General features: G+C 40.5%; 1 protein-coding gene across 2 annotated transcripts in view; it reads right to left on the reverse strand.

The window, feature by feature from the left end:
• The window catches only part of LSAMP (limbic system associated membrane protein), a 280742-nt gene that overhangs the window by 73947 nt on the left and 179188 nt on the right, over positions 1–27607 (reverse strand). For both annotated transcript variants that reach the window (XM_053455439.1, XM_053455440.1), the window contains exon 3: positions 20955–21080. In XM_053455439.1, coding sequence (XP_053311414.1) covers positions 20955–21080 — 126 coding nt within the window. The remainder of the gene's footprint in view (positions 1–20954; positions 21081–27607) is intronic.

Consider the following 27607-nt stretch of genomic DNA (forward strand, 5'->3'; position numbering starts at 1 on the left):
AATCCTTCCATGCTCCCCTTTGAATGACTTAAAGATTATGACAGAACAAGTCACCCGGCCAACGGATACATTGTATCATCTCATTCACAAACCCAACTCCTCTCTTTCATCTCCTCCGCCCCACCTTGCGATGACAAACCCTACTACTCAATAAACATTGATGGTTCATTCTTCAAAAGGACAACCATTCATTAATTGTCTTCAGCTATCTGTTTTTTGGTTCATGTTATACAGTTGCACGGAGTTTAATGTTCGCAACAGACAAAATGAAAAATGAACTTTGTGAGATCTGCAGCCGTGGAGAAGAGATGTTGAGAGACTCATAGCTACATGGGGTCATCAACGGTGCCAACTGCACTGAACACACTGTACGGGAAACTGATGAGACAAATATTACATATTACATTCTGGCTTTTACGGAGAGAAAAAAGAAAGTAATTTGAGGAGCGTAAGGACTGTATCCGCTTGTAGAGGAAACAAACAGATGAGCTCGATAGCAAGTACCTCAAAGGAGGACGACGGGAACAAAAGGAACAATGAGAAAAAGAAACTCTGTTGAACTCAATAACATTGTGGACAAACGTTTAACATGAAAGAGTTTTCTAATTATTATGAAGACGCAGATATATTCCAGGATTTTTTAATCAGTCGTTGGTCTCGTCTTAGATTCAGGAGCCGTATGTCTATCCCATGCATGTCTTAAAACCACATAAAAAGAGCGCGTTTTGTTCAGAAGGAGAAATAATCCACACGATTCGCTCTTTGGAGCTTCCTAGCGATCTGGTAAAGTTTAACATTTCAAAAAAAAAAATATTAATATGCGTAAAATAACATTTCTGCACCTCAGAGCCTTTAGCGTAGGGCTAAAAGCGGGGTACTTAAAAGTGAAGAGGCTATCGTCGCCATCTGGCAGAGCCTCATCTGTATTCTGCGCGTCCGAGATAACGCAGGCCAGGGGCAAATATCGCGGCCAACAAGGGGTTAAGTAATTATTCGGTCTCATCTGCTTTGAAAGGATTCTCACTTCAATACACTTAACAGAGAGTCCCCGGCACTCCATCTCCCCTCGATGGTGTCTATTAACAACATTGAACGTGTCTGATTGTAATGGGGCTTCATGGCCCTCGTTACCCGCTCAAAGAAATCATTCACGATAAAGCAGACCTGTCCCAACCAACCGCCCCCCCCCCGACCGCTTCGCCATTCTGCAATTATCCCCGGCGCCCGGCCGAGTAATCCGAGGCTTCTGTGATCAATGCCGCAGCCATTCCAAGGCCGGTGTTATCTGCGAGAAAACATGTGTTTGCTTAAAGTGTATATTGGAGAAGGTTCGATCGCGGCGTCTGCGTCCTGACGGTCAATGAATGGTCAATTCTAAGAGTCTTACACAAAAAAAAACAACAAAAAAAAACCTATTCTATGAACTGAAAATCAGTCGGTAAGACTAATGACCTATCTCAAAAAACATCACAGCCCGATAATGGCCTGTCTCATACTCGACGTGCATAGAGAGTTTTTTTACCGAAAAAGGGGGGGGGAATCTAAATGGACTTTTTTCCACTATTTTTTTGTACTTTATTATAACAATAGAAAATTAATATTTATTATAAATTCAACCATTCACAAAGTGCTGCTGGGTGATTAAGAGCTTTAATATTTATGAAGATTTAGATCCCTCCGCTCCCCCCCCTAAAAAAAACTTTTGTTTCTTTACGGAACACTGAACTCTTCTTGGTCTTCAACGGTAGATCGGCTGGGATCGGAGTAACAAAGTAACCTTCGGGGCTATATTAATGAAATTCTCTGCTAATTAGAGCCTAGTTCTTGAAGGAAACTTGTTACCTTAGACATTCTAGCCTTAATAATTTTCACGGTTTAATTATACTTTTCTAATGTGGTTGTCGATTTCCATTCATTCCATATTCATTCACATTCCGTATTCATTCACATTCCATATTCATTCACATAAGATTTAAATTTTGCATTAAAAAAAGTAGACAAAAATGTCTTATTATTAAGATAATAATAAGATGATAATAATAATAATAATAAGGTAATAATAGATAATTGTCTAATTATCTAAGTTTTAAGGATTCCATTAATTTAAAGATAACTTATAATGATAACCCAATCTTGACCAATGGAATCCCCTTTATTTATATGCAAAGTTATTGTCTTATCTTCTTGACTGAGGTAGCGCCAATGCGACGCCCCCTTTTACCCCCCTTCCCATATAAATACACAAACACAAAGTAAATAATATAATGCTTTATTAAAGTCAACTTATGGAAAAATAAGGCCACGGTGCAGTCCGCTTTACGCCTTCCACACCGTGACACAGATATAAATAACTTTATTCATAGTAAAATGAACTTTATTTGTAAACACATATAACATAGTATATAATATAGCAATGCACGTGCCGCACCACCCGACTTACTTATGACACGTGCAAGCCTTAAAACTAACAATTGTAAACCAAATGTACAGGTTACACATCGTAACCCTAAATTGTAAACAACGACTGAAAACTACCGACCCGTCTGGCACAGACATAAAACCGTAAAACCGTAGAGACCACCGGCGTCCCCTGCACGGCAGCCATTGTCACGGCTAGGATTCACCAAGGCACAACCCCAGGGAGTGTCCTGCACTTAGGCCGAGGGCCTGTGCACCACGGGTCAAACCACACCTAAGGTGGTTAACCCTTGCTCTATGCCAGCTTGATAACCAACCGCCAAGGAACAGAAAAAAGAAAAGAAAAGAGAGGGGTGGGAGGGAGGTAAAGCTTTTCAGGTCAATTGAAAAAGTGACCTAAATGGGGTGGGCTCCCATATATATAGTGACCCCCACCCCTAAGCACAGTAGGATGATGCACACCTATCAATTGTCAGCTCAGGGCCGTCAATCAACATAAACTGACAGCCCCCCTAGCTGACTCAGCAGAATTTCTGATAAACAGGAAAACGGGAGGGGGGAGAGGGCTGCCTGACGTCCCCTCAGTCATGCGCCCTTCTTGCTCCATGCTCTCGCCTGGGGCGTTCTTGAATGTGGCATTATCACATTTTAGACTTGGCTACTGGCATGGCTAGGTGGTTTGCGTGCATTTACATAAATGTACATATATACTGGAATATTTGGTGTAATAATATAGAAATATATGATATTTCTCCCTATTTCCCCCCTGTCCATCTCTCAGTTTGTTAAGACATTATGTAGCGGTTGTAGTGAGATCAGGACAAGTAAACACCGTGAACCTGCGCGGTGGAAGCTGAATTTAATTTGGAATAAATTTACAGGGATCCGCTGCACCGCTGAATGAATTAGGAATTCCGCGCAGGCACAAGACACCTTGGATTTAAGAAACTTTTCCGACACTTCTCTGATATTCACCATGTTTGACACATCGCCGCCTACTGATAGAATATATTGATCATTTTTTGGTTCTAAATATGTAGCAGATTGCCGAACGAGTGAGAAGAACACGGCAAAGGACAACGTGTAGAAAAAAGCGGGGTCGGAGCGATATTTAGAAGAATATTATGATTTATTCTCTATGCTTGTAAGAGGTTTGACTAGCACCGTGTACGGATCAAATAGTCCGCTCTACCGGAAGCATCTTCTATTTGGCTCATAAAGTTCAGTGCGAATCGCTGATAGGACAGCATTAGACCATTGGAAAGGTATATACGCAGTATATATAAATATACTACCAGTCAGAATTTAGGGGTCACTTGGAAATGTCCTTGTTTTTTTTTTTTTCAAAGAAAAGCACATTTTTTCCATGAAAATAACATGAAATGGATCAGAAATCCAGCGCAGACGGGGTTAATGCTGTAAATGACTATTGTGGCTGATTTGTAATGGAATCTCTTCATAAGCGTTCATATCACTCCCATCACTCCTGTGTTCCAGTGGTCCTTTATCACTCCCATCACTCCTGTGCTCCAATGGCCCTTTATCACTCCCATCACTCCTGTGTTCCAGTGGTCCTTTATCACTCCCATCACTCCTGTGTTCCAATGGCCCTTTATCACTCCTATCACTCCTGTGCTCCAATGGCCCTTTATCACTCCCATCACTCCTGTGTTCCAATGGCCCTTTATCACTCCTATCACTCCTGTGTTTCGATGTCCCTTTATCACTCCCATCACTCTTGTGTTCCAGTGGTCCTTTATCACTCCCATCACTCCTGTGTTCCAATGGCCCTTTATCACTCCCATCACTCCTGTGTTCCAATGGCCCTTTATCACTCCCATCACTCCTGTGTTCCAGTGGTCCTTTATCACTCCCATCACTCCTGTGTTCCAATGGCCCTTTATCACTCCCATCACTCCTGTGTTCCAATGGCACGTTGCGTTTGCTGATCCAAGTTTAAGTTTAAAAGGCTAATTCATGGTTAAACCCTTTTGTAATTATGTTACAGCCAGAAATTCCCCCCCCCATGAAAACAGCCGAGTGACCCCAAATGTTTGAATGGTCATGTATAGATATATATATCTTTTGTTTCCCTAATGTGTTATATATTTGTGTCTTGAGACCAAACCGGCTTAGCGCTTTGTCAGTACATTATGTTATGCTATCATATGTCTACTTCTACTTGTGCCAGCTGGCATCATTTTTGTAGAAACATATATATTTTTCCTAAATTAGTTTTAATGTTTTTGGTAAAAGTTTCACTCGTCTTCTTCGGCAGTTAACATTCCTCTACTTACCTCTGTCTCTCTGTTTTTGTCGGCGGGTTGGAAGCGAAGTCGCTGATAATCTTTGGAATATTCTCGGAGGGGTTCGGTATCTCCTCGCGGGCTCGAAGCAGACGTTCTCTCTGGCTTTTCCCCGGAGGCCGGTTTCGCGTTCTCTTCGATTCACACTTGAGAAAGTCGCCTCTCGATCAGACAGCTGGAAATCATGCAGCTTTCAGCAGCTGTCCTGGAATCCAATCGCTGACATTCCCCTGGGAACTTTCCAGATGATCGTTTAAAAGGAGAACGGGGCGAGTTGTGGATCGATGACACATTTGGGCTACGGTCGGTATGAAACTTCACATTATCTACTTAAGAAAAACTAATTTATGTCTCTTAATTATAAAAACTGTCCCCCCCCCCCCCCTCAGAAGTTGCCAATATATTGTCCAGAAGATGTGTTTGTCTGGCCATCAATACTCGGGATATGTTTACATTTAAAGATAAGATTATCTCACAGGCAACTAAATTAATTTATCAAAACTATAGCAGCTGTACCTTTAGTAAAGGATTTTTTTTATTAAACAGTGGAGCCAGCCTTATTTAATCAGATCTCCCCCCTTCTTCCTCTGCTCCTCCCCTTACAAAGGCTGCCTGGACCAATCAGCAACAATCAGCAGCTTAACAACAAGGGAGAGATCATTTCAGATAATAAACAGGAAGTTAAAACGGCTGCTCCCATTGGGATACAAATTAGAGGGGGGTTCTAACACATACATTTTGGTTATTATAATCTGTTACAACAGCTACACGGATTTATTTGGTAGGACCGTGAAATAAAGGATTGGCCCACTTGGGACTGTAGAAAAAATCCAGTCTAATTACCCCATCGTTGTACATTGATTTACACGGCCTGATTTTTAATATTTTAAACAGTAAACTTAGATTTTTCACTCTCAAGTCACTGAGAAGCCGGTCCCATTTTTGCTCATAAAGCCGAGGCGCTCGAGAATCCCACAACGACTTCATTTATTGACAGGAGATCTGTTTTGTAGCCGATATTAAATATTATGTGACGGTACGCCGAGTTACGTTCTCTCTCTCTCTCGCGTATCCGTACCTTGGGGGCACTCTCTTTATTTTTACCGATTTCAGGAAATTTATCCCTGGCGATGAGACAATAATTGGGAGCATTAATTATCCCGCTGAGTTCTGTCGTCAAAGCGCTGTTTGTCAGCAGAGCTGGGATAAAGTACAAAGGATAGTATCGGCCGTGCCAAAGCTTTAAATAATGATGAAAAAGAGAAAAAAAACCCACAAAATTAATACTTTCATTGTATTCAGACAAAAACAATGTTACAGAGTTGATGATGTGGATTGTGCCAAATGGGGAAAAAAAAGATACATTTTGTGAAAATATTACTTTTTCTTTATTTCTTTTAATTTTATGAAGATATTAAATATATATATTTAATAATTTTTTAATAATTCTATAATACTGTCCATGCATTCAGTTATTTCCATTCCCAATAATGGTTTAAAAAATTATTTTTGCAGTGTATACTGTGTAAAAAAGTGTTATTTTATGTATTTTTCTTTTTTACATAATTACAATCTCGTGGTTACCTTTTCAGCTTTTTTAGGCAAGATGTAGGCTTATAATCGGGGAGAAATGGCAAATCATGTGGAAGGAGGGGGCATTACTAGGTTAATTTTTATTTTTTATTTTTTTATACTGCCGAGTAACCTGGGGTATTTTAACAGATAAAATAAATATAAATAAAGCAAAAAATTAACAATATAAATTTACAGAAAATAAAAATTGGAAAATTGTTTTGATGCAAGAAATGGATCAGCCCAAACAGGAAGTTGCAATCTACTTCCTGGACTCTACCTTTGTTGTTTTAGCAGATTTTTACAAGCGCAGAAGGGATATTTTGGATCTATTTTTTTCCCTTTTTATTTTGAATACGCAAAATTTGTGACTAAAGATATCATAGAAAATATTATTCCCACTTTAACGAATAAGGGACTCAACTTTTTGAACTTTCCTTTTAAAATTCTGTTTCAGAAATGTTCCACGTGAATTTAGTATACGCAATTTCTACCTAATCTTATACAAAAATAGCTATTCGTTTTGTGTTCAATAGTAGAGAAAATAGTTGTCTTTTTTGTGCTTAAAACAGGCAATTGTCCGACTGCAGAACAGATTTGAATCAGGATGGGTTTATGCAAACAAAAAAATATACAATTTTCAGTGATTATTAGAAAAAAACAAGTTCTGTTTTGAAATACGCATCCATTGTTGAGATCAAAGGATTTTTGGGGCATCTAGTGCATTAAAAAGCAACAAAAATGCGCGCAGTGAAACATAATATAAAAAATGATCAATAGTGAAGTGGATCAATTATTATTATTATTTTTTTTTAACAAAGCCTGAACATTAACAAAATAACAACAATATCTTAAAGAAAAAAACACAAAGGAGCAAAAAGTATTTTTGTAATTCAGGGAGACGCTTCTTCAATTATTTTTTGGTCAAAACAGGCAGAAAGTGCTGATGGTGATAGAAGCAGATCCATTCAGCCCATCTTATTTCAAAAAGTAAAGACTCAAACCTTAGTCGTTGGTCTCGTCTTAGATTCAGGAGCTGTATGTCTATCCCATGCATGTTTAATCCCCTCACTGTATTACCCTCTACCACCTCTGCTGGGAGGCCTTCCACTTATCTGCCACCCTCTTTACATTACATAAGCCACTGACCCTCTACTTTTATATTATGTTCTAACATTTCTCCTGGGTAGGAGAGAGGACAGGGCCGGCGTTAGGGGTGTGCGACCTGTGCGGCCGCACAGGGCGCCATGGCAACAGGGGCGCCTGCCCAGGACTTAAATTAAAACACCCTCCATGTTAAATAAAGTTTTTTTTAACTTTATTTATCACGGAGTATGTTAAATAAAGTTAAAACAAAAAAAACGTGGTGTTTTAATTTAAGTCCCGGGCAGGGGCGCCGGGCGGTCGCTCGTGAAGTTTTCAGCAACCGCTCGGCGCCCCTCATTCTCTGTGACTCCGTTGCGGTGCCGGCGTTTCATGTGAATCGCGCACCGCAGGACTCCGGCAACAAGGTAAGTAAGGATAGGGAGAGGGGGTAGATAGTAAGAAGGGGCGGGGGGGCACTGAGAAGGGGCAGGGGGGTAGATAGTGAGAAGGGGCAGGGGGTAGATAGTGAGAAGGGGCGTGGGGGCAGTGAGAAGGGGCAGGGGGTTGATAGTGAGAAGGGGCGGGGGCAGTGAGAAGGGGCAGGGGGGTAGATAGTGAGAAGGGGCAGAGGGGGGGAGATTTGTTTCCTTTCTTTTTTTTTGGGATGGGGGCGCCAGAGGAGTAGTCCGCACAGGGCGCCAGAACACTGAAGGCCGGCTCTGAAAGAGGACATGTTTGTGACAGGTGAATTTAGTAAATAGACCTTGCATTATTTCAACTTACATTGACATTTAGATCCACCCCCAAGAGCCTCTACTGAAAGCAGGGAGCATTCATCGGTACACATTTTGCACATGATTGTTAGCATTCCCATTGTAGACTATAGGAACTGAGCTGCCATTGGAATTAATGGGAGTAGCAGCAGCCAGTGGGACTCCTACTGAGCATGTGCAGGAAGGATGCTTTCTGAGTACACTTCCTGTTTTCGGTGGAGGCAGCCGGGGGAGGAGTTAAATGAGACAGAAGTCTGATTTTCTAACTCCAGTGACTTAAGAATGCCTGCACCGATTTTCAAGCAGTAAAATGCATTGGAGTCCATGCAAATCACACTCCAAAATACATTCATTTTAACAAATAATTTTAGGGACCGGCGTGTTCTTTTACAAGGAAGCTGTGACTAGTCTTGGATTTATTGGATGTGTATCATTTGCCTATAGCAGTGAGGTACCTTGCAGCAAGGTGTCTCTTGCTGAAAATGGTTAAAAAACAGAGATAAGTGATGTGCCGACTAATGAAAAAGCGGTCGGGGAAAGCAGAGCTGACTGGAGGAAATGGCTTTTAAGCGAAACCAATCAGTCCTGCAAACGCGGAGGTGAAAAGTTCCAAAACGAGCTTCAGACAGTGAAATATCCCCTCGTTTGCTATGTTTTCTCTCCTTGGAAGTGACAGCCACACGGTAGATCCATTATCCGGCGATCGAACCCCTCCTGCTATCACTCTCGCGAGTGGACACCTGACATTTCTCCGTCTTTGGAGAGCGACTCTGCTGTGTATCGCAATCCTCAGCGTCTATAAAACCTACTCTGAACAGGATGCGACTAAAGGGTTAATAAATGAAATTTAAGTATATTTAATAAATTCCATGTTAATATAAATAATCCAATTTCCCTTGAATTGTGGCTTTCCTGGCCCTTACAGTCTACAAATGTTAACCCTTTAATTGCCCATCACACAGATTCCATTGCAATGACTTACTAATGGTGGCTACCAAATGGTTCTAATAATGGTGAGAAGGCAGTGAGAAGGGGCAGGGGGGGTAGATAGTGAGAAGGGGCAGAGGGGGGGGGCAGTGAGAAGGGGCAGAGGTGATAGTGAGAAGGGGCAGAGGGGGGAGATTTTTTTCCTTTCTTTTTTTGGGGGATGGGGGCGCCAGAGGAGTAGTCCGCACAGGCGCTAGAACACTTAAGGCCGGCTCTGAGAGAGGACATGTTTGTGACAGGTAAATTTAGTAAATAGACCTTGCACTAATGGTGGCTACCAAATGGTTCTAATAATGGTGAGAAGACAGTGGAAAGGGGCAGGGGGGGTAGATAGTGAGAAGGGGCAGAGGGGGGGAGGCAGTGAGAAGGGGCAGAGGTGATAGATAGTGAGAAGGGGCAGAGGGGGGAGATTTTTTTCCTTTCTTTTTTTGGGGTCATGGAAACCATGACTTGACGTTAACGTATTCTGAATTAAGTCACCTGTATTCAAGCAGGGATTCCAGCTGTGATATAGCAGTAAGAAAGGTGCCAATTTGGATACTCTGATATCATTAAATGGTAGAAGAATATAACTCCATTAACCCCGAGACACTAAGACTGGGGTAAGAACCAGAGAATCTGCCAGTTCACCCAGAGATTGGGGCCAAAAAATTTGAGATTTTGTTCTATTTTAATAAATTCAGTGTGACATAGAAAAGGTAGCATTAAAAAAACAGAAAAAAAAGACTATCCGTGTTCTTTTCATCGAGAAAAGAATGTTGGATAGAAGCTTTAGTCACACGCATTAACACATCCAGCGTGAAACAAAACCCAATCACGCTGATGTCATCGACAGAACTTGGAGATGATGATCATTCCGCAATTAATTCCCCCAGCGCATGATTTTACAGCGAGGGCTGAAATACCGGGGAAAAAAGAACCTGAGAGAATACAAAGTAATGAAGAACTGGAACTTAACCCCTTTAACACCAGAGTGCAACGCAGCGGTGCACAGAATTGCATGAAAAAAGAAGGGCTGATTCTCTTTAGCTCCCTGATGCCCCTTTCTCCTCCCCTGATACCCCTCCCCTTTCCCTTTTGCCTCTCTTTCTTCCCCTGATGCCCCCCTTTCCTCCCCTGATGCAGCTCTCTCCTCCCCCAATACCCCTTTCTCCTCCCCTGATGCCCCCCTTTCCTCCCCCGATGCCCCCCTCTCCTCCCCTGATGCCCCTCTTTTCTAGGAGGTCAGAATGTTTGCTGGGTATGAGGGGATCGCAGGGTTCTACAGCCCTAAAAGCCCCGATAATGTGTATAGAAACAGCAGGAAACGGCTTTATAAATTAAACGGGGGAAATAAACCCCATTATTCTTCTTCTAAATGCCCCACTGAATTAGCCCCCCCCCTGCCATTACCCTTGCCACTAGGTGGGCTGCCTTACAATGGGTACAAGGGATGGGTAATGGTCGAGAACGAGTCGTAAGCTTCATGTCCCATAACTGGGAGCGGGGAAGGGGCCTGGACCACGCTGGGCACAACGGGAAGAAAAGAATGCCCCACACGGGGAACGGGCCAATGGGAACCAGAGAATGGACCTGGCCCTAGACCAAATTATTGAATTTGTGCATGAAATAATATTTTTGTGTTCTATAGGCTGATAACATAACTGATCCCAAACGTTCTGGTAAACAAGAGGTTTTTTTTGTTTTAACTTAGACACAAACATGTACCGGTATATTTTTTATTCCCCCCAAAGGCTACCTTTGCGCATGTACAGGGACAGAAACACTCTGAGGGCCATCGGGAGGTTTCCAAGCACTTCAGTATTTGATATATTCAGGAAGATACACAGAAAAACAATTCTTAGAAAATATTCACATTTTTAAGATTTTTTTTCTTTTCACATGAATTTTTTTTGTAGACGAAATGATTGGGTTTTTGCTTTATTTTTGCAGAAACAGTTAAAAACGATAATTTATTTCTCCCGGAATAAAAGAATTCTGGCAAAGCTAAATGAGAGGAAGAGAGTGATCGCTTAGCTAATCCGCGAGCCGCACTGCACGCTATGAGTCCCGTTCCGCCCAATCAGCGCAGAGCTCTTTGTACGTCGTCCGAAGCGCTCTCTTATGGACAAACGATCGTATTCCAAAAACCAAAAGAGCGAAAAAAAGAAAAACTAAAAAAAATAATGAAATTCCTTTTTACCGCCGTCCAAAACCCGGCTAAAGCTTTGCGCACTCGAAAAAAAATTCCTCCAATCTGCCAGATACATATTTTCCCGAGGATGGCGTCTGAATGCCCTCTTCAGCAGCGCCAGCCCCGAGGACGGTGCCAAGACGCCGCCGCGCGCTCCTAGAACCGTTTGAAATCAATTATCGCCAAACCCAACATCAATTGTTTCTCGTTCCAAAGACCCTCAGCGTGCCGCGATAACCTTTCATTCTACACAGGAACGGAAATCCACAAAAAGACAGAAAAAACAAAAAAATAATGACGCCAGAAAATCAAAGAATGGTGGTGGGGGGGAATTCTGCGGATAATGTAATTTTAGAAATGTTTTTTTTTTAAATTTGCCGGGAATTCAACGTTTTTAAGGAAAATAAAAGGTTAAGAAAGCTCGGTGTTCCTAGCAGCTGACGGCTCTTTTTTTCCGCCGTCCATTAAAATGATTGATAAAATATATCGCAGTCGCCGAGTGATTGATAAAAATATATTGTTTTCATTATAATGAAACTTTTATCGACGTGGGAAGTGATGGATCTCGCTAAGTGGGAGTCACTTAAGGCCACCGCAGATTAAGTTCCCTGCGTTAAAGCTGAACAGCTGTCATTTTCTCAAAATTTTACTTTTTCATAAATAAATGTCTAGTTTCGTTTTTTTTTTTTAAAACTCCTCTTGCCAAATATTTGCCGATAACATTTATTTTAGAGAATTTATTTGAAATAAAATGCTTGTGTCATATTAAAATAAAAACTAATTAAAAATAAACAAGTTTATAAAAAATACTCTGTTTTTTAATATGCATTATTTTACCTAATAACCCCCCCTCAAAAAAAAAAAACATACTGTGCCAGATGACCGGTCTGGGCACCAACAAACAACTGTTTATGACGTAAGGAAGTTTTATTTTATTGAGAGGGTGGGAGATAAGTGGAACAGCCTCCCAGCAGAAGTGGTAGAGGGTAATACAGCGAGGGTATTAAACATGCATGGGATAGACATACGGCTCCCGAATCTAAGACGAGACCAACGACTGATTAAGGTTTGAGTCGTTACAGCAGGAGAAACGGGCGACTAGACGGGGGCCGGATGGGGCCGATCTCCTGGCAAATTCAATGTTACCGCATCAGTGGCGCGACCAACTAACCTTATCTACAATGGTAACAGTGTAATGAATTTTAGCATTAAAAATGTGCTATGAACACATCTAAGGGTTAAATAAATATTATTTAAACTGTATTTCTTTTTACAAGAAAAATCTGAGGTGCTAATACAGAGTCTGAAACGGGAGGATAAGGGTTAATGATAAGAAAACCATAACATTCCTGTTAATCATACGAGTTGAGAGACTGTACATAGGACGGTATATCGAGGATCATGTGTTCCTTCCGTGTCCTGGTTCGAGGACACGCTAAGAATAAGATTCCAGCTGTGTTCCTTGTGAGTAATTGTCACATGTAGGAGATTTGTCAGCGTCGCCCCCAATACTAAACTTTCTCCGCCGGGAAAACATAACGTTCATCATAATGTTATTTCTGAGAGGAGAATGTGTTCTGAGAGTGACAGAGAACCCAAATGTTACAAGCACTGTGATGGGGTGTGAGTAATGAAAGTCTATGGGGGAAGGGACTTCATTAGCATTACCATAAAGCATCAGCTCAGTGCGGTGTTTAAGCCGGGACAAAATTGGGACAAAATGAGATAAAACAAGGTTTTTGTCACCAACCAATATTACTGTATACAGCGCTGGGGGGTTATATTACTGTATACAGCGCTGGGGGTTATATTACTGTATACAGCGCTGGGGGTTATATTACTGTATACAGCGCTGGGGGGTTATATTACTGTATACAGCGCTGGGGGTTATATTACTGTATACAGCGCTGGGGGTTATATTACTGTATACAGCGCTGGGGGTTATATTACTGTATACAGCGCTGGGGGTTATATTACTGTATACAGCACTGGGGGTTATATTACTGTATACAGCGCTGGGGGTTATATTACTGTATACAGCGCTGGGGGTTATATTACTGTATACAGCGCTGGGGGGTTATATTACTGTATACAGCGCTGGGGGTTATATTACTGTATACAGTGCTGGGGGTTATATTACTGTATAAAGCGCTGGGGGTTATATTACTGTATACAGCGCTGGGGGTTATATTACTGTATACAGCGCTGGGGGGGTTATATTACTGTATACAGCGCTGGGGGGTTATATTACTGTATACAGTGCTGGGGGTTATATTACTGTATACAGTGCTGGGGGTTATATTACTGTATGCAGCGCTGGGGGTTATATTACTGCATACAGCGCTGGGGGTTATATTACTGTATACAGTGCTGGGGGTTATATTACTGTATACAGCGCTGGGGGGTTATATTACTGTATACAGCGCTGGGGGTTATATTACTGCATACAGTGCTGGGGGTTATATTACTGTATACAGCGCTGGGGGTTATATTACTGTATACAGCGCTGGGGGGTTATATTACTGTATACAGCGCTGGGGGTTATATTACTGTATACAGTGCTGGGGGTTATATTACTGTATACAGCGCTGGGGGTTATATTACTGTATACAGCGCTGGGGGTTATTACTGTATACAGCGCTGGGGGTTATATTACTGTATACAGCGCTGGGGGTTATATTACTGTATACAGCGCTGGGGGTTATATTACTGTATACAGTGCTGGGGGTTATATTACTGTATACAGTGCTGGGGGGTTATATTACTGTATACAGCGCTGGGGGTTATATTACTGTATACAGCGCTGGGGGTTATATTACTGTATACAGCACTGGGGGTTATATTACTGCATACAGTGCTGGGGGGTTATATTACTGTATACAGCGCTGGGGGTTATATTACTGTATACAGCGCTGGGGGTTATATTACTGTATACAGCGCTGGGGGTTATATTACTGTATACAGCGCTGGGGGTTATTACTGTATACAGCGCTGGGGTTATATTACTGTATACAGCGCTGGGGGTTATATTACTGTATACAGCGCTGGGGTTATATTACTGTATATAGTACTGGGGATTATATTACTGTATACAGCGCCGGGGTTTATTACTATGATGGTGCTATATACATTATACATAATAAAGTGAGAAATAATATTCTTTTTCCTCCCCTTTATTTATAGCCTGCACCCTGACATATATCACATCTCTGCTGCAGATCGCCCGGAGTACCGGAGCCGGCATCACTTGGCTCGTCCCTCCGCAGTTAACCACGAACACGCTGAGTGTCCTACTTTCAAAGTTCACTCTCCCCGTCAGGGGCGCGATAATTACCAGCGACTCGGGTGAGCGCCAGCTGCTCGCAGACACCCATAAATATTTTACGAAAGCTCCGCGGGTTTCTAGGTTATGATAACCGTCTCCCCACTTCCAATTTATAGAAGTTCTGCTCGGTTTCGACTTTTTTTTTTTAACTGTAAGATGAATTTGGTGTTAAATCTTTCATAAAAAAAGTATTCTTTTTTCGCAACTTTCCATGAAATCTATCAGTTTCTGGAAGTTTTGGGATTTTGGGGTCAGTTACCATTATTACTAATGAAAAATAAACGTATAATTACCTTTTAGCGTAAACAGGGCCAGATTAACAAAGGGTGGGGTGGATCAAGGTCAGGTTGGGGTCCTGGGGCAACACTGTTACAGGGGGCCCCCTCCAGTATAATCACACGCACATCACGCATTAGCATTGGCTTTCTACAGTTCTGTTATTATCATTATTATTATTTTTAAATTTTAATATTATTATTTTACTATTATTATTATTACTACTATTATTTTTATTATTTTTACTACTACTACTATTATTATTTTTAATATTATTATTATTTTCCTATTATTATTATTTTTACTATTATTATTATTACTATTATTTTTATTATTTTACTATTATTATTATTTTTACTATTATTATTATTATTATTTTTACTATTATTTTTTTTTTTACTATTATTATTATAATTATTATTATTATTATTTATCGTTTTACGTAGCATCATCATATTCCAGGAAATAAGCCATAACACGTAGTGCCTACCCGCAGCTCCTGCAGGTCCCAGCGCCGGCCCGCAGAGTATCTCTGCTCCTGTAGCTGCTGGCTGGGGATCCTCGCAGAGTAACTCTGATCGTGGCAGAGAGCCAGGCAGCTTCCACTTATTGCCTGCGACATGTGACTAAGAAGGAGCTCCTTACAGGTTGGTCATGTCACATGATAGGGAGTAGGAAGCTAAGGCAGCCTCTGAAAATACACCCGCAGGAGAGTGGCCCCCGTGCACCAAGGGGGTCTCTATCTGGGCCCCTACATCACCCAACACAAGAACCAATGCAGACACGTATATATAAATGACACTGCAGCAAGTAATCTGCCCCTTACCACCAGGGACCCTGGGACAATTGCCCCTTTGCCAAGGCCTATACCATCACAGCGAATTTAGGAAAGAGTTTCCATAATTATGTTAAAGACATAAAATCCGGATAGAAAATATCTAATAAATAATAAAGAAAAGATAGCAGAAGAAGGCAGAACGAGGAATCTAATAAAGAAAGACCAGTGATGGGAGGCGTTTCTAAAATATATAGAATAACGGAACCTAAAAGAGCCTTTTAAGGCTTTAATAATTATTTTTATGCTTTACGTGACACGTCCGGGTAAAAGCCAAAGCGTGTACTTTTTTTTGCGTGGTACCCGTGTATTTGTAACCTTGGCCGCTGATGCAAAGTCTCGATTAATAAGAACACAATGACAATTTGTTGCTATTTATATATTTGCGTCCCTTCTGGAGTAGTAGTCGCCCGGAGCCTTTCCATCCGATGTTGATATTAAAAGCCGGAGGAGAACAGGCGACATTTCCAAACAGGACGACACGAAGGACTGCTTTACATAATAATCAGCCGCCCCGTGCATCAGCATTAACATATAGAACAGCGAGGACATTAATAGTACAGCATAGCACAGAGTAGAAACATAGAACCTCCTGGCAGATCGGCCCCATCCGGCCCCCGTCTAGTCGCCCGTTTCTCCTGCTGTAAAGACTCAAACCTTAATCAGTCGCTGGTCTCGTCTTAGATTCAGGAGCCGTATGTCTATCCCATGCATGTTTAATGGCCTCACTGTATTACCCTCTACCACTTCTTCTGGGTGGCTGCTCCACTTATTTACTACCATCTCAGTAAAGCAAAACATCCTTACAATAAGGTGGACAATTTTTTTTTTAATCAAAGTGTAATTTATAAAAAAACTAATAAATTATTATCTTTACTATTATTTTTACGATTATTTTTATTATTTTAATGATAATAATAATAATATTTTTATTATGTTATTATTATCTTTTATTTATATAGCGCCAACAATTTCCGCAGCGCTTCTTACAGTCTAAACATTCCAAGGGTCTGGCAAAACTAGAACTGACAACTCGGCTTGTGAGCTTACAATCCAAATATTAAACATTTGGTCTAACGATTGCTTATTAGCTAATCAAGATAATTTGTTGTCGTCGAAGTTTATTGTCTTAATAGGTGCCGACCGCCCACCCAGCGGCTCGGAGCCGTACAGCTTGCCGTCTGATGATGAATCACGTTAGGCTTATTTCTCAGCGGTTATCGGCACACGTCGGGGGAGGGGCAGATTCAACCATGAATTCTATAACGATGTCTTCAACGTGATGACTGAATGCAATTCTAATTTAATATTCCTGATAATAAGTCAAACTAATGAGCCGACACGCGCCTTGCTCACATTTCCAGAGCAAAAACATTGAAATAGGTATAAAAAAAATATCTGTCTTGCCTTAGAATGAACTTATTTTGGAATCTTTTTTACAGTTCGGTATTTGTGGATCATAGTCGATTGGTCGCTGGTATTCACTAAACGTCTGTTGACTTGGAACACGGTATGTAGAACGAACCTGAGATCTTGGAAAGATCAATCTTAAAATCTATCAACGTCTACCTTGGGGAAACTCATTTTACAAAAATGGGGTCAGCTTGGAAACGATTCACCTGATTTCCCCCAAAATACTGTTGATGAAGGTTAGAATTCCGTAAACAATCCCATTCTACCCGTGAGATGTTACTACGTCGCCTTCGTCGTCTCCGTCGTCTCCATGCGCCACGGAGCTCCAGAAGGTTGATGTTGGATTTACACATCATAGCTCGGTTCCTTGGGCTTTTAAGCCAGTGGACCTAAAACAAATACTTCTCATCCCTACCCGCCAGCCGGCCAGGTTGCGTCCAGTTTGTCTTGGCCAGTATTAGGATTATCTGGATTTCTGGAAGCCATACAAAACACACTGTGATGTCATTATGACACCTACTAAATCAGGTACAGCATTAGTGATGTCAGAATGTGTTTATTTATGGTGGATGGACCCATGTGTGATGTCATTACTGTTGGTCCGCATCAGGAACTCAAATGTTGATGAGTATGATCTTCTAAGGCCGCTTCTCCAAAAGCAATTAAGATCCAGCTTTCCATCTCTAAGCATGGCCCAATCAGTATTATTTTGACCTGTGCTGTCCGAATGGGGTTATACTTTACTGAGAGGGTGGTGGATAAGTGGACTATCCTCCCAGCAGAGGTGGTAGAGGGTAATACAGTGAGGGTATTAAACAGGCGTGGGATAGGCATACGGCTCCTGAATCTAAGACGAGACCAACGACTGATTAAGGTTTGAGTCTTTACAGCAGGAGAAACGGGCGACTAGACGGGGGCCGGATGGGGCCGCCAAAGTCTATATTTTTGGGTATTTGAAAAAGCACAATATGTGTATCTAAAAATACACGGCGCTTTCCTATACATTATTCGTAAAAAGATGAGGAACTCAAATTTCCACCACTTACCCATTTCGGCTGAAATAATTTTTTTTTTTCACCCAATCATTATTCATTTTATTCCCTGCCATTAAATGCGTCAAAATTCCAGAAATTGTTTCAAACAATGTAAAAGTATCATTTATGTTCAAAATGAGCTTGCCCAGAATATAGTATTTAATACAATATTGTATTATGAATAAAAGTAACACAAATGGTTACATTGAAGCATATTTTAACACATCTCAATTATGAGAACATTTGTGCGGAATAACGCCTCGAAAATGTAATAACAGATATTAGCGATCGCGTCCGCGCTCATTCCATTACGCCGCGCTGGCGGTATTATAACATCAGTCAGTTATTAATCCAGACTTATTACTGCGTGACTGCCTCGGTCACTGATGGGGTAAAACCAGAAGAATAAATCACATTGATCTTTATAATATCACCCTGGAAGTGTACATGCCATACATTTTTGAGTTCTATTAAGTTCAGTTTAGTAAATTTCAAGGGCTTGTTTTAAAAAGAACTGGATTTAAAGGTCGTGAGAATCTAATAAAAACTGAATGTGCAAATTGCTGGTCTGAAAAAATATATAATTTAGTAAAAAAAATCTAAATCTTAAAGTTATAGGAAAGCACGTAGCATTCATCTAAATTATTTTCATTTATTATAATTATTATTATATTTTTTATTATTTTATTACTATACAATTAATATTGATTAATTTTTATTATTTTAAAATATATATATATATATATATATATATATATATGTATATATATATTTATATATCTCCAAGAAGAGGCTACATCAAGCAAATTGAGTTCATGTCCTCCCTCACATCTTGAAATAAATACATTTTCTATTATTATTAAAAAAAAAAAAAAAACTAAATTAAAAAATGTAATATATTTTATTTAACAAAAGCAAATAGGTTTAACTATATCTAGAATCTGCCTATCATCAGCCGCCAAGCTCGAATGAGCCATCCATGTGATGTCATTTCTTAGAATTTGTATTATATTTTTAATTATTTTATTATTATAAAATTATTTATTTATAAGAACAATCCTAGTGCAAAACGATGCTTAGGAACCAATGAAATGGCCCAATCAGTAACTTTATCTCCAGGGCTGCTGCAGCAATAACACTCATTTCAAAACTAGGATAATTTCTTAATAATAATAATAAAAAAAGGTTTTACATAGTTTTCAAACTGTTGCCATTCTGGCTTCAGAAGTTTCTCTTGATCTATACATCTGCTTGCAATTCTCTTAAGCTCTGAACTCATAGCCGCTGTTTAAGTGGCTAAAAGGACTAAGTCCTTGAATTAACACACAGATATTTTCTGCAATGTCATAGAGAACACTGAACAATTAAAGCAGAGTTTCTCTTGATCTATACATCTGCTAGGAATTCTATTCCTATGCCCTAAACTCACAATAAATACTTTTTAAAGTGATTAAAAGGACTGTGAACTAACATTATTCTCCTTCGTAGTACATCTGCGTATGAGGCCCTGTCATGATGTCATAAGAATAAATTAAAAACCCAGTTGCTTGATCTATACACCAGCTTGTAATTCTGTAATGTTTTAAACTCACAATAAGTACCGTTGAAATAGGACTAAGGACTAAGTCTAGCACCACATTAACACATATACAAATTATTTATCGCCATCCTGGTATATTTGCATATGAAGCCACATCGTGATGTCATAATAGGGATCAGCGCTAATTCAAAATCCACTTTTTCGATCTATACCCATGCTTGTTAATGTGTTATGCTCCAGACGCGCAATAAGTACTGCTTAAGTAAGTCAGTAAAAGGAATAATTAAGCATTTTCTAGTGAGACTGCTGATTTGTATGCAATTTTCCTGTAAACTGCAACAAAACCCTTTTGAGATAAAAACAATAAAAATAAAAAACATGAAAAAAATAAAAATAAAAAAATCAGGTAATAGAATCGAGCCCCTGGGGTCGGAATAAGTGTTTTTGGCCGGGTTATAATCTTGCTAGCATTCACTAAACAGTCTTCTGATTTAACTGCCGTGAATCATTGGCCTGGCAGGATCACTCTGCACGGCGGGTTATCAGCGCATGTTGAATCATCGGATTAGTAACATCAGCAGATCTGGGGGAACTTTGCATAGAGAACGGCTCCGCACTGTTTGCTCAAGTGGAGAAACCGAGAAAAGGAACATTTTCGGTAGTGAGTCCCCCCCCACACACACACTCTGCTGAACGCTTTCATAAAGTGGCGGCTGCTCTGCAAACAGTCGGCTGGTCGGGTGATCTGTGAATTGCCGTGAGTGGTTTCAGGGTATAGCGGGCGTAGAACGTAGCGAACACTCCGCGGAATCATTTTAAAGGGTAGAATGTTTTTGGAAACAATACAAAGAACTAGAACTTTCCACGTAATGTAGCAAGACGCTTAATGGCGATATAATTAAAAAACACTTTCTTGCCCATCGTTACCAAGACATTTCTATACGTTAGCCAATTGGCACCAAGACATTTCTATACGTTAGCCAATTGGTACCAAGACATTTGCATACGGTAACCAATTAGTCAGTAATGTGTCCTTGCCTAGGCTGCCTAGATCTATGGCGGCCGTGGAAGGGACCCCTGAGGACGTTGTCCTTGGTCAAGCCTAGGGCAACACCTAAAGTATACACCCAACGCTCACGTAATTCTAACTACCACCTCACGGATCTTGGTGAATATTAAGCATTTTTTAGTTACAATTTCCAAGGAACATTCCTACCTGTTGGGGTGAGATGTCTCCAGGTAATGATTGGATCGGGGCGCCCGTTGGCCATGCAGACCAATGTCACGTTGCTTCCTTCATTCACAGTGATGTCTGAAGAGATGTTGGAAATCTTTGGTGGGACTGTTGGCAGAAAGCAGACAGTTAGCTGGGAATTTTTACACGTTAGGAAAATTAGAGGACTTTTCAAAAATATATATTAAGTGTTTCTCAAAGTCCGGGAAGACACATGCCTTGGGATGCCTAACCCACCACCCGCGTGACGAGGGTCCCGAGAGGAAGACTCCCCGTGCACATGAGTACCATAGGAGCCCTTTCCTGCTGCTGAGGAGGTGTTTCACTGTAACCCTGGAGCTGCAGCTTCTACTAAATACACCCCACAACCTCCATAGAACGTCGATTCCTTATACAGACTCTCCAGGAAAAATAAAAGCACGCCAGGCTTCTCCAAGTCAGATGCTTTATGACTTCATTAACGTAACCAAGTGACTTATTCCTTCCTATCCGTCGGGGCCTTATTATTAATTCATACGTAATGGATTAATATATCACATTTACAGATCATTTGAAATTCAGTGGGGTGAGAGTTTGTGTAACAAAAAAATGACTAGGAACTGATTTTATGAAATGAAGGCGAGCTTGTATACAGGCAACGAAAGGGAAGACGGCGGAAACATTGCACCGGTTGCCATGGTGATTGCTCTACATTTAGAACGTCATGTCACTATTGCTTTGGTTCTGTCTTGGCAGGTATGGTTCAGAGTTGTGGTTGTTGAAGCACATAGTGCTTAGAAACATAGAACCTGACGGCAGATCGGCCCCATCCGGCCCCCGTCTAGTCGCCTGTTTCTCCTGCTGTAAAGACTCAAACCTTAATCAGTCGTTGGTCTCGTCTTAGATTCAGGAGCCGTCTGTCTATCCCATGCATTTTTAAGTCCCCTCGCTGCATTAGCCTCTACCTCCTCTGCTAGGAGGCTGTTCCACTTATCTACCACCCTCTCAGCAGAGTAAATCGGAAGAAGAAACCACGGAGGTCCTGAAAACGTATAGATCTTTTTCTATGTTGGCCCAATTAACTTCAGCTAAAGACTTCATCGCACTCATGTCATACTGTAACCGTCTCTAACAATGGATCATGAATAAGTAGAAATATTGGTGCAAATGCGAAGAAGTGGTGCAATCGCCATGACAACCGATGGAATGCTACTGCTTACTATTCCAACTTAACCACCAGAACTTCGATCTTCGTACACAGCTTGGTAGATAATATCGCCCAACATGCAAAGCTTCTGAAATACTTCAGCATCTCTGTCTTCTCCAGAACATTCTTACACTTCGTCCACTTTCTTCATCATCTTCAGCTACTTTCTTCGTTCTTTTCGGAACTTTTGTTCTTTTTTTTCGAGAGTCGCTTCATTGATACATTTTATGGATGCTCATTCCGCATCTGAAAGACGTCTCTGGCTTTCTTTCTGCACATTATGATTCAGTCGAGTTCCCTTGTTTGTTCTCCTGGCCCCCCGCAGCTTGTCTTCTGTCCACCAGCGGCGGGGATACAAAATAACTGCTGGTAACAGCTATTCTTTATGACTGAACACAAGGCACTTATCTCGTGCTGATGAACCCTCGGAGGTCTTCTCGGGGTGGCACCAACCTCTCCTTGCATTAACAATGGCCTGGTGACCTCTAGGTGGCACATCAACATGTCCGGCTTGGGGGGGGGAGAAGAGGGATTGGAGAGAAACATTTAAATACTTAAAGGGAGGAGAATGTTAGAACAAGCGGACAGAATCTAACACTAGAGAGTCAGAGACTGAGATGGAATGGAAGGAAGTTTTACTTTACTGAGAGGGTGGTAGATACGTGGAACTGCCTCCCAGCAGAGGTGGTAGAGGCTAATACAGCGAGGGGGAGTTAAACATGCATGGGATAGACATACGGCTCCTGACTCGAACGACTGATTAAGGTTTGAGTCTTTACAGTAGGAGAAACGGCGACTAAACGGGGGCCGATTTGCTGGCAGATCCTAGGTTTTTATTATTTGGGTAAGAGACCTCAAATTACAGCATTTAACAGCGTTAAAAGAAAAATCTGTATTTATTCTTTCCGCAAAGATCTCCCTCCCTCCTTATTCCTCTGTAATTTTTCTAGCCGAATTCTTTTTCAACAGCCGAGGCGCGGAGTCATCTCTGGGGCTTCCAAGAAAATCATTCCTTTCATTTGCTTGCTTCGTTTTCGCCGTCTCCATATTTGAGATCCGTGTGAAGCGAGGAATGAAACAGAATCATTTTCTGCTTTACTTACTACGCAGTAAACAGAGCGCCTGCTCCGCGCTGGGTCTTTTTCTTTCTTTCTGGGTATTTTTAAGGAGCGAGATGTTATTCAGAGCATGTTTCCCGATGGCACGAAATTCTTAACAGCTGGGAAGAGGATCGGTGGACGGGTCGCGCACGCACTTTCCATCGCACACACTTTCTAATCTGGGTGACTTTAGAACTCTGGAGATTGTGTGTACTTAGTACCAGCCCTGGACTGGCCGCCTGGCACGTCGGGCAGATGCCGGTGGCCGGTAGGGCCGCTTAGAGCAAAGCAAAGGGCACTTTTTTTTCCCTAAGAAATTCCAATTTCAACCGATACTGAACATAATTTGCACGTTCGCTAAATTCGTAAAATGTATTAGAATGTTATGAATAATCCAAAATATTAACATTATTTTTAGACATTCCGCTCGCGTAATTTTCCTTTTCTCTCTCTTTTCTAATGATAAATTAATTCTTCTTATTTTCAGATTTCATCACTTTGAAAAAACAAAAAAAAATGCACGTTTTCCCTGATGGGTTAATCCTACTTGTATAATTGTGTCATGTTATCAAAAATAAGAATTTATGACATCAAGCTTTCAGGGTTTTGATCTGATGATGTATCCAGATTACTTTTTATCATTAAATGTGATTTATTAAATGATCCCATTGTTCTCATTTATTAACCCTTTCTTTCCCGAAGCTTCACCCTTCGCGGACACAAAAAGCTCCGGAAAGAACATTTTCTTTATTCTGAATTGTGAAATAATTTATGTTGAGAGAGGATTTCGTTCTCGAGCCCCTCGGGTGATTCTGATTGTCTGATCCGGTATTATATGAATGACGTGGAGAGGCCATAAGGTCGCCGAGCCACCCACCGGCAGACTCCGAATGTGACACGATGTATCATCCCTGAATATAAATGTTCTACGTCCAGTCCTGCTGTCAGGAGAGTGTTGAGAGCTATCAGTGCCGGGGTTATGCCTCTGGGTCACAATATGTCACCACGGAGAAGCTTCCTTATTAACATCTAACAGAGATATACAGTATGTGCGGCGATCCTCCAGACAGTAGTGTGGATGCTATTCACTAAAGCTACAGATTTCAGGAGATCTCACATAACATTAGGAATGGCCGACATCAGTGGCTTCCTTTGGCCCTGTATAATGTATAGATAAATCAGTGAGCCGGCCCCCTGTATAATGTATAGATAAATCAGTGACCGGCCCCTGTATAATGTATAGATAAATCAGTGAGCCGGCCCCCTGTATAATGTATAGATAAATCAGTGACCGGCCCCTGTATAATGTATAGATAAATCAGTGAGCCGGCCCCCTGTATAATGTATAGATAAATCAGTGAGCCGGCCCCTGTATAATGTATAGGTAAATCAGCGAGCCCGCCCCCTGTATAATGTATAGATAAATCAGTGACCGGTCCCTGTATAATGTATATATTTCAGTATATACATAGTTATTCTGGGCCAGAAGTTAAACATTTCAAGCAGTTGCCGTGGAGACAATGGAATGTTCCTGCCCAGTATTTCATATTTTGAACTTTGCTGCAGAACATCTCATCCTAAACCTTCACAGCCCGGACCTAAAGTGACCGTTAATAATAATAATAAAAACATTTTTATTCTAAAAGAACTCTCATTTAACTGTTTCATCCCCAGAGTACATTATGTGAACACAGAATGTTGCGGTACCCGCTTTTAGATTAACCCCAGGGGTGGGAGAGAATGGAATCATGCATGTCTCCGGTGTTACAAAGAGTTAACGCATTAAAGGGCCCCCAGCTGTTTTCTTCGAAGACTTGCTGACTTTTAATACACATTTAACATAAAACCCGCTCAATATTGTAAGATATTCCAGAAGAAGCGAAGTGTGAAGAGATATCGGCCGGTCTATTACCGAATTGCTCGCGAGCTAATAACGCGCGCCATAAAAGTGCCGCATGTCACCGGCTCCCCGTATAACGCATGTATAGAAACGACCGTATAGATATAGACTACAAGATTTCTCATGATCAGGCGGACTGTGGAGAAAAGCTATTATATTACAAGATTTCACAAGCCAACTCTCACAATGCTGCCCTTTCCAGAACAAAGCGTAATCCCCTGGGGCGACAAAATCCATACGCAGATTATGGTACCATATGATACGGTAGATAAGTGGAACAGCCTCCCAGCAGAAGTGGTAAATGCTAATACAGTGATGAGGCCAAGCACTGATTAAGCTTTGAGTATGAGGAGAGGAGATCTAGAAAGCCCCAGGCGAGAGCATGGAGCAAGAAGGGCGCATGACTGAGGGGACGACAGACAGCCCTCTCCCCCTCCCGTTTTCCTGTTTTTCAGTAAATCTGCTGAGTCAGCTAGGGGGGCTGTCAGTCAATGTTGATTGACGGCCCTGAGCTGACAATTGATAGGTGGGCATCATCCTACTGTGCTTAGGGGTGGGGGTCACTATATATATGGGAGCCCACCCCGTTTAGGTCACTTTTTCGATTGACCAGGAAAGCTTTCCCTCCCTCCCACCCCTCTTTTTTCTGTTTTTGGCGGTTGGTTATCAAGCTGGCATAGCGCAAGGGTTAACCACCTTAGGTGTGGTTTGACCCGTGGTGCACAGGCCCTCGGCCTAAGTGCAGGACACTCCTTGGGCTTGTGCCTTGGTGAATCCTAGCCGTGACAATGGCTGCTGTGCAGGGGACGCCGGTGGTCTCTACGTTTTTACGTTTTTACGCCTGTGCCAGCCGGTTCGGTAGTTTACAGTCGTTGTTTACAATTTAGGGTTACGATTTGTAGCCTTTAGATTTGGTTTACAGTTGTTAGTTTTAAGGCCTGCGCGTGTCATAAGTAAGTTGGGTGATGCGGCACGTGCATTGCTATATTATATACTATGTTATATGGTGTTTACAAATAAAGTTCATTTTACTATGAATAAAGTTATTTATATCTGTGTCACGGTGTGGAAGGCGTAAAGCGGACTGCACCGTGGCCTTATTTTTCCATAGTTGACTATAATAAAGCATTATATTATTTACTTTGTGTTTGTGTATTTATTGTGGGAAGGGGGGTAAAAAGAGGGCGACGCATTGGCGCTACCTCAGTCATGTATTTTGTTACAAAGAAAAACAAATAAAAAATAATATCAATGCATTTAATGAATACGCCCTCTGCGGGAAACATCAGATTATCAGGAGGACTTAGTCACTTCTAGCTTTGTCAGACTCTTTGAATGTAGGGACTGTGAGAAGCACTGCGGGAATTGTTGGCACTATATAAATGAAAAATAATGATATTAATATTATTAATAATAATAAATAATAATAATATTAATAACAAAATAAATACAAAATTCTGCAACTGCATAACATTGCATTTATATGCATTTATATAGAACAAACAATCCCGACCCAAAAAGGAAATAATTCTGTTAAGTGATGTTGTACGTTTGGAATGGGGAACGGGAATGTAACATTCGCACACGCACACTCTAAAATTAAATAACCCAACAGCAATTTCTCTTACAGCTTTTATATGGTTTATAACCCAAGTCTGTTTAAATTATATTTTCTATCGCCGTACAGCTTGGGGCAGAAAATAAAATCTATGTATATTCAACATTTAAAGAAAACACTGCCCTCCGGATGTTTTGTTGGAGAGAGAGTTTGTTTAACGGAAAACTGGACAATAAAACAAGATTTTAAATGTATTCTTTTTAAAGTCTTTCCCTTGCGAGTTTAATTTAATTTTTCTCCTGTTACGAAATGATTCAACTTTTGTTATTTTTGTTTTAAATGGAAGCATGAATATCAATTAGTATGGTGAGGTTTTTTATAGCAATGAGTAAATATACTTAACATTTTTTAATGGGTAATAAGGGGTACTAGGGCTGTAATTAATATCCAATATCTGCCGGGGGCTCAACATGTTACAAGCAGACAATATTCTTCAATATACACAATAACAAATTATTATTACTTACGGCCTGAAATGTATGCAATCGATAGAACTAGCTCAAAAAGAAAACAAAAAAAAACCTAAAACATTAAAAAAATAATAATCATATTAAAAAAATAAAATAATAATAATAATTAGTATCCACATAATAACAACAATAATAATAATAATTATTATTGTAATTATTATTATTATTATTATTATATATATTTTTTAATATTATTATTATATATATTTTTTAATATGATGAATATTATTATTATTATTATTATATTTTTTTAATATGATGATTATTATTATTATTATATATATTTTTTAATATTATTATTATTAGTAGTAGTATTATTAGTATTATTATTATTATTATTTTATTATTATATATATTTTTA

The sequence above is a fragment of the Spea bombifrons genome, chromosome 2 (assembly GCF_027358695.1).
Source record: "Spea bombifrons isolate aSpeBom1 chromosome 2, aSpeBom1.2.pri, whole genome shotgun sequence".
Taxonomy (NCBI): Eukaryota; Metazoa; Chordata; class Amphibia; order Anura; family Pelobatidae; genus Spea; species Spea bombifrons.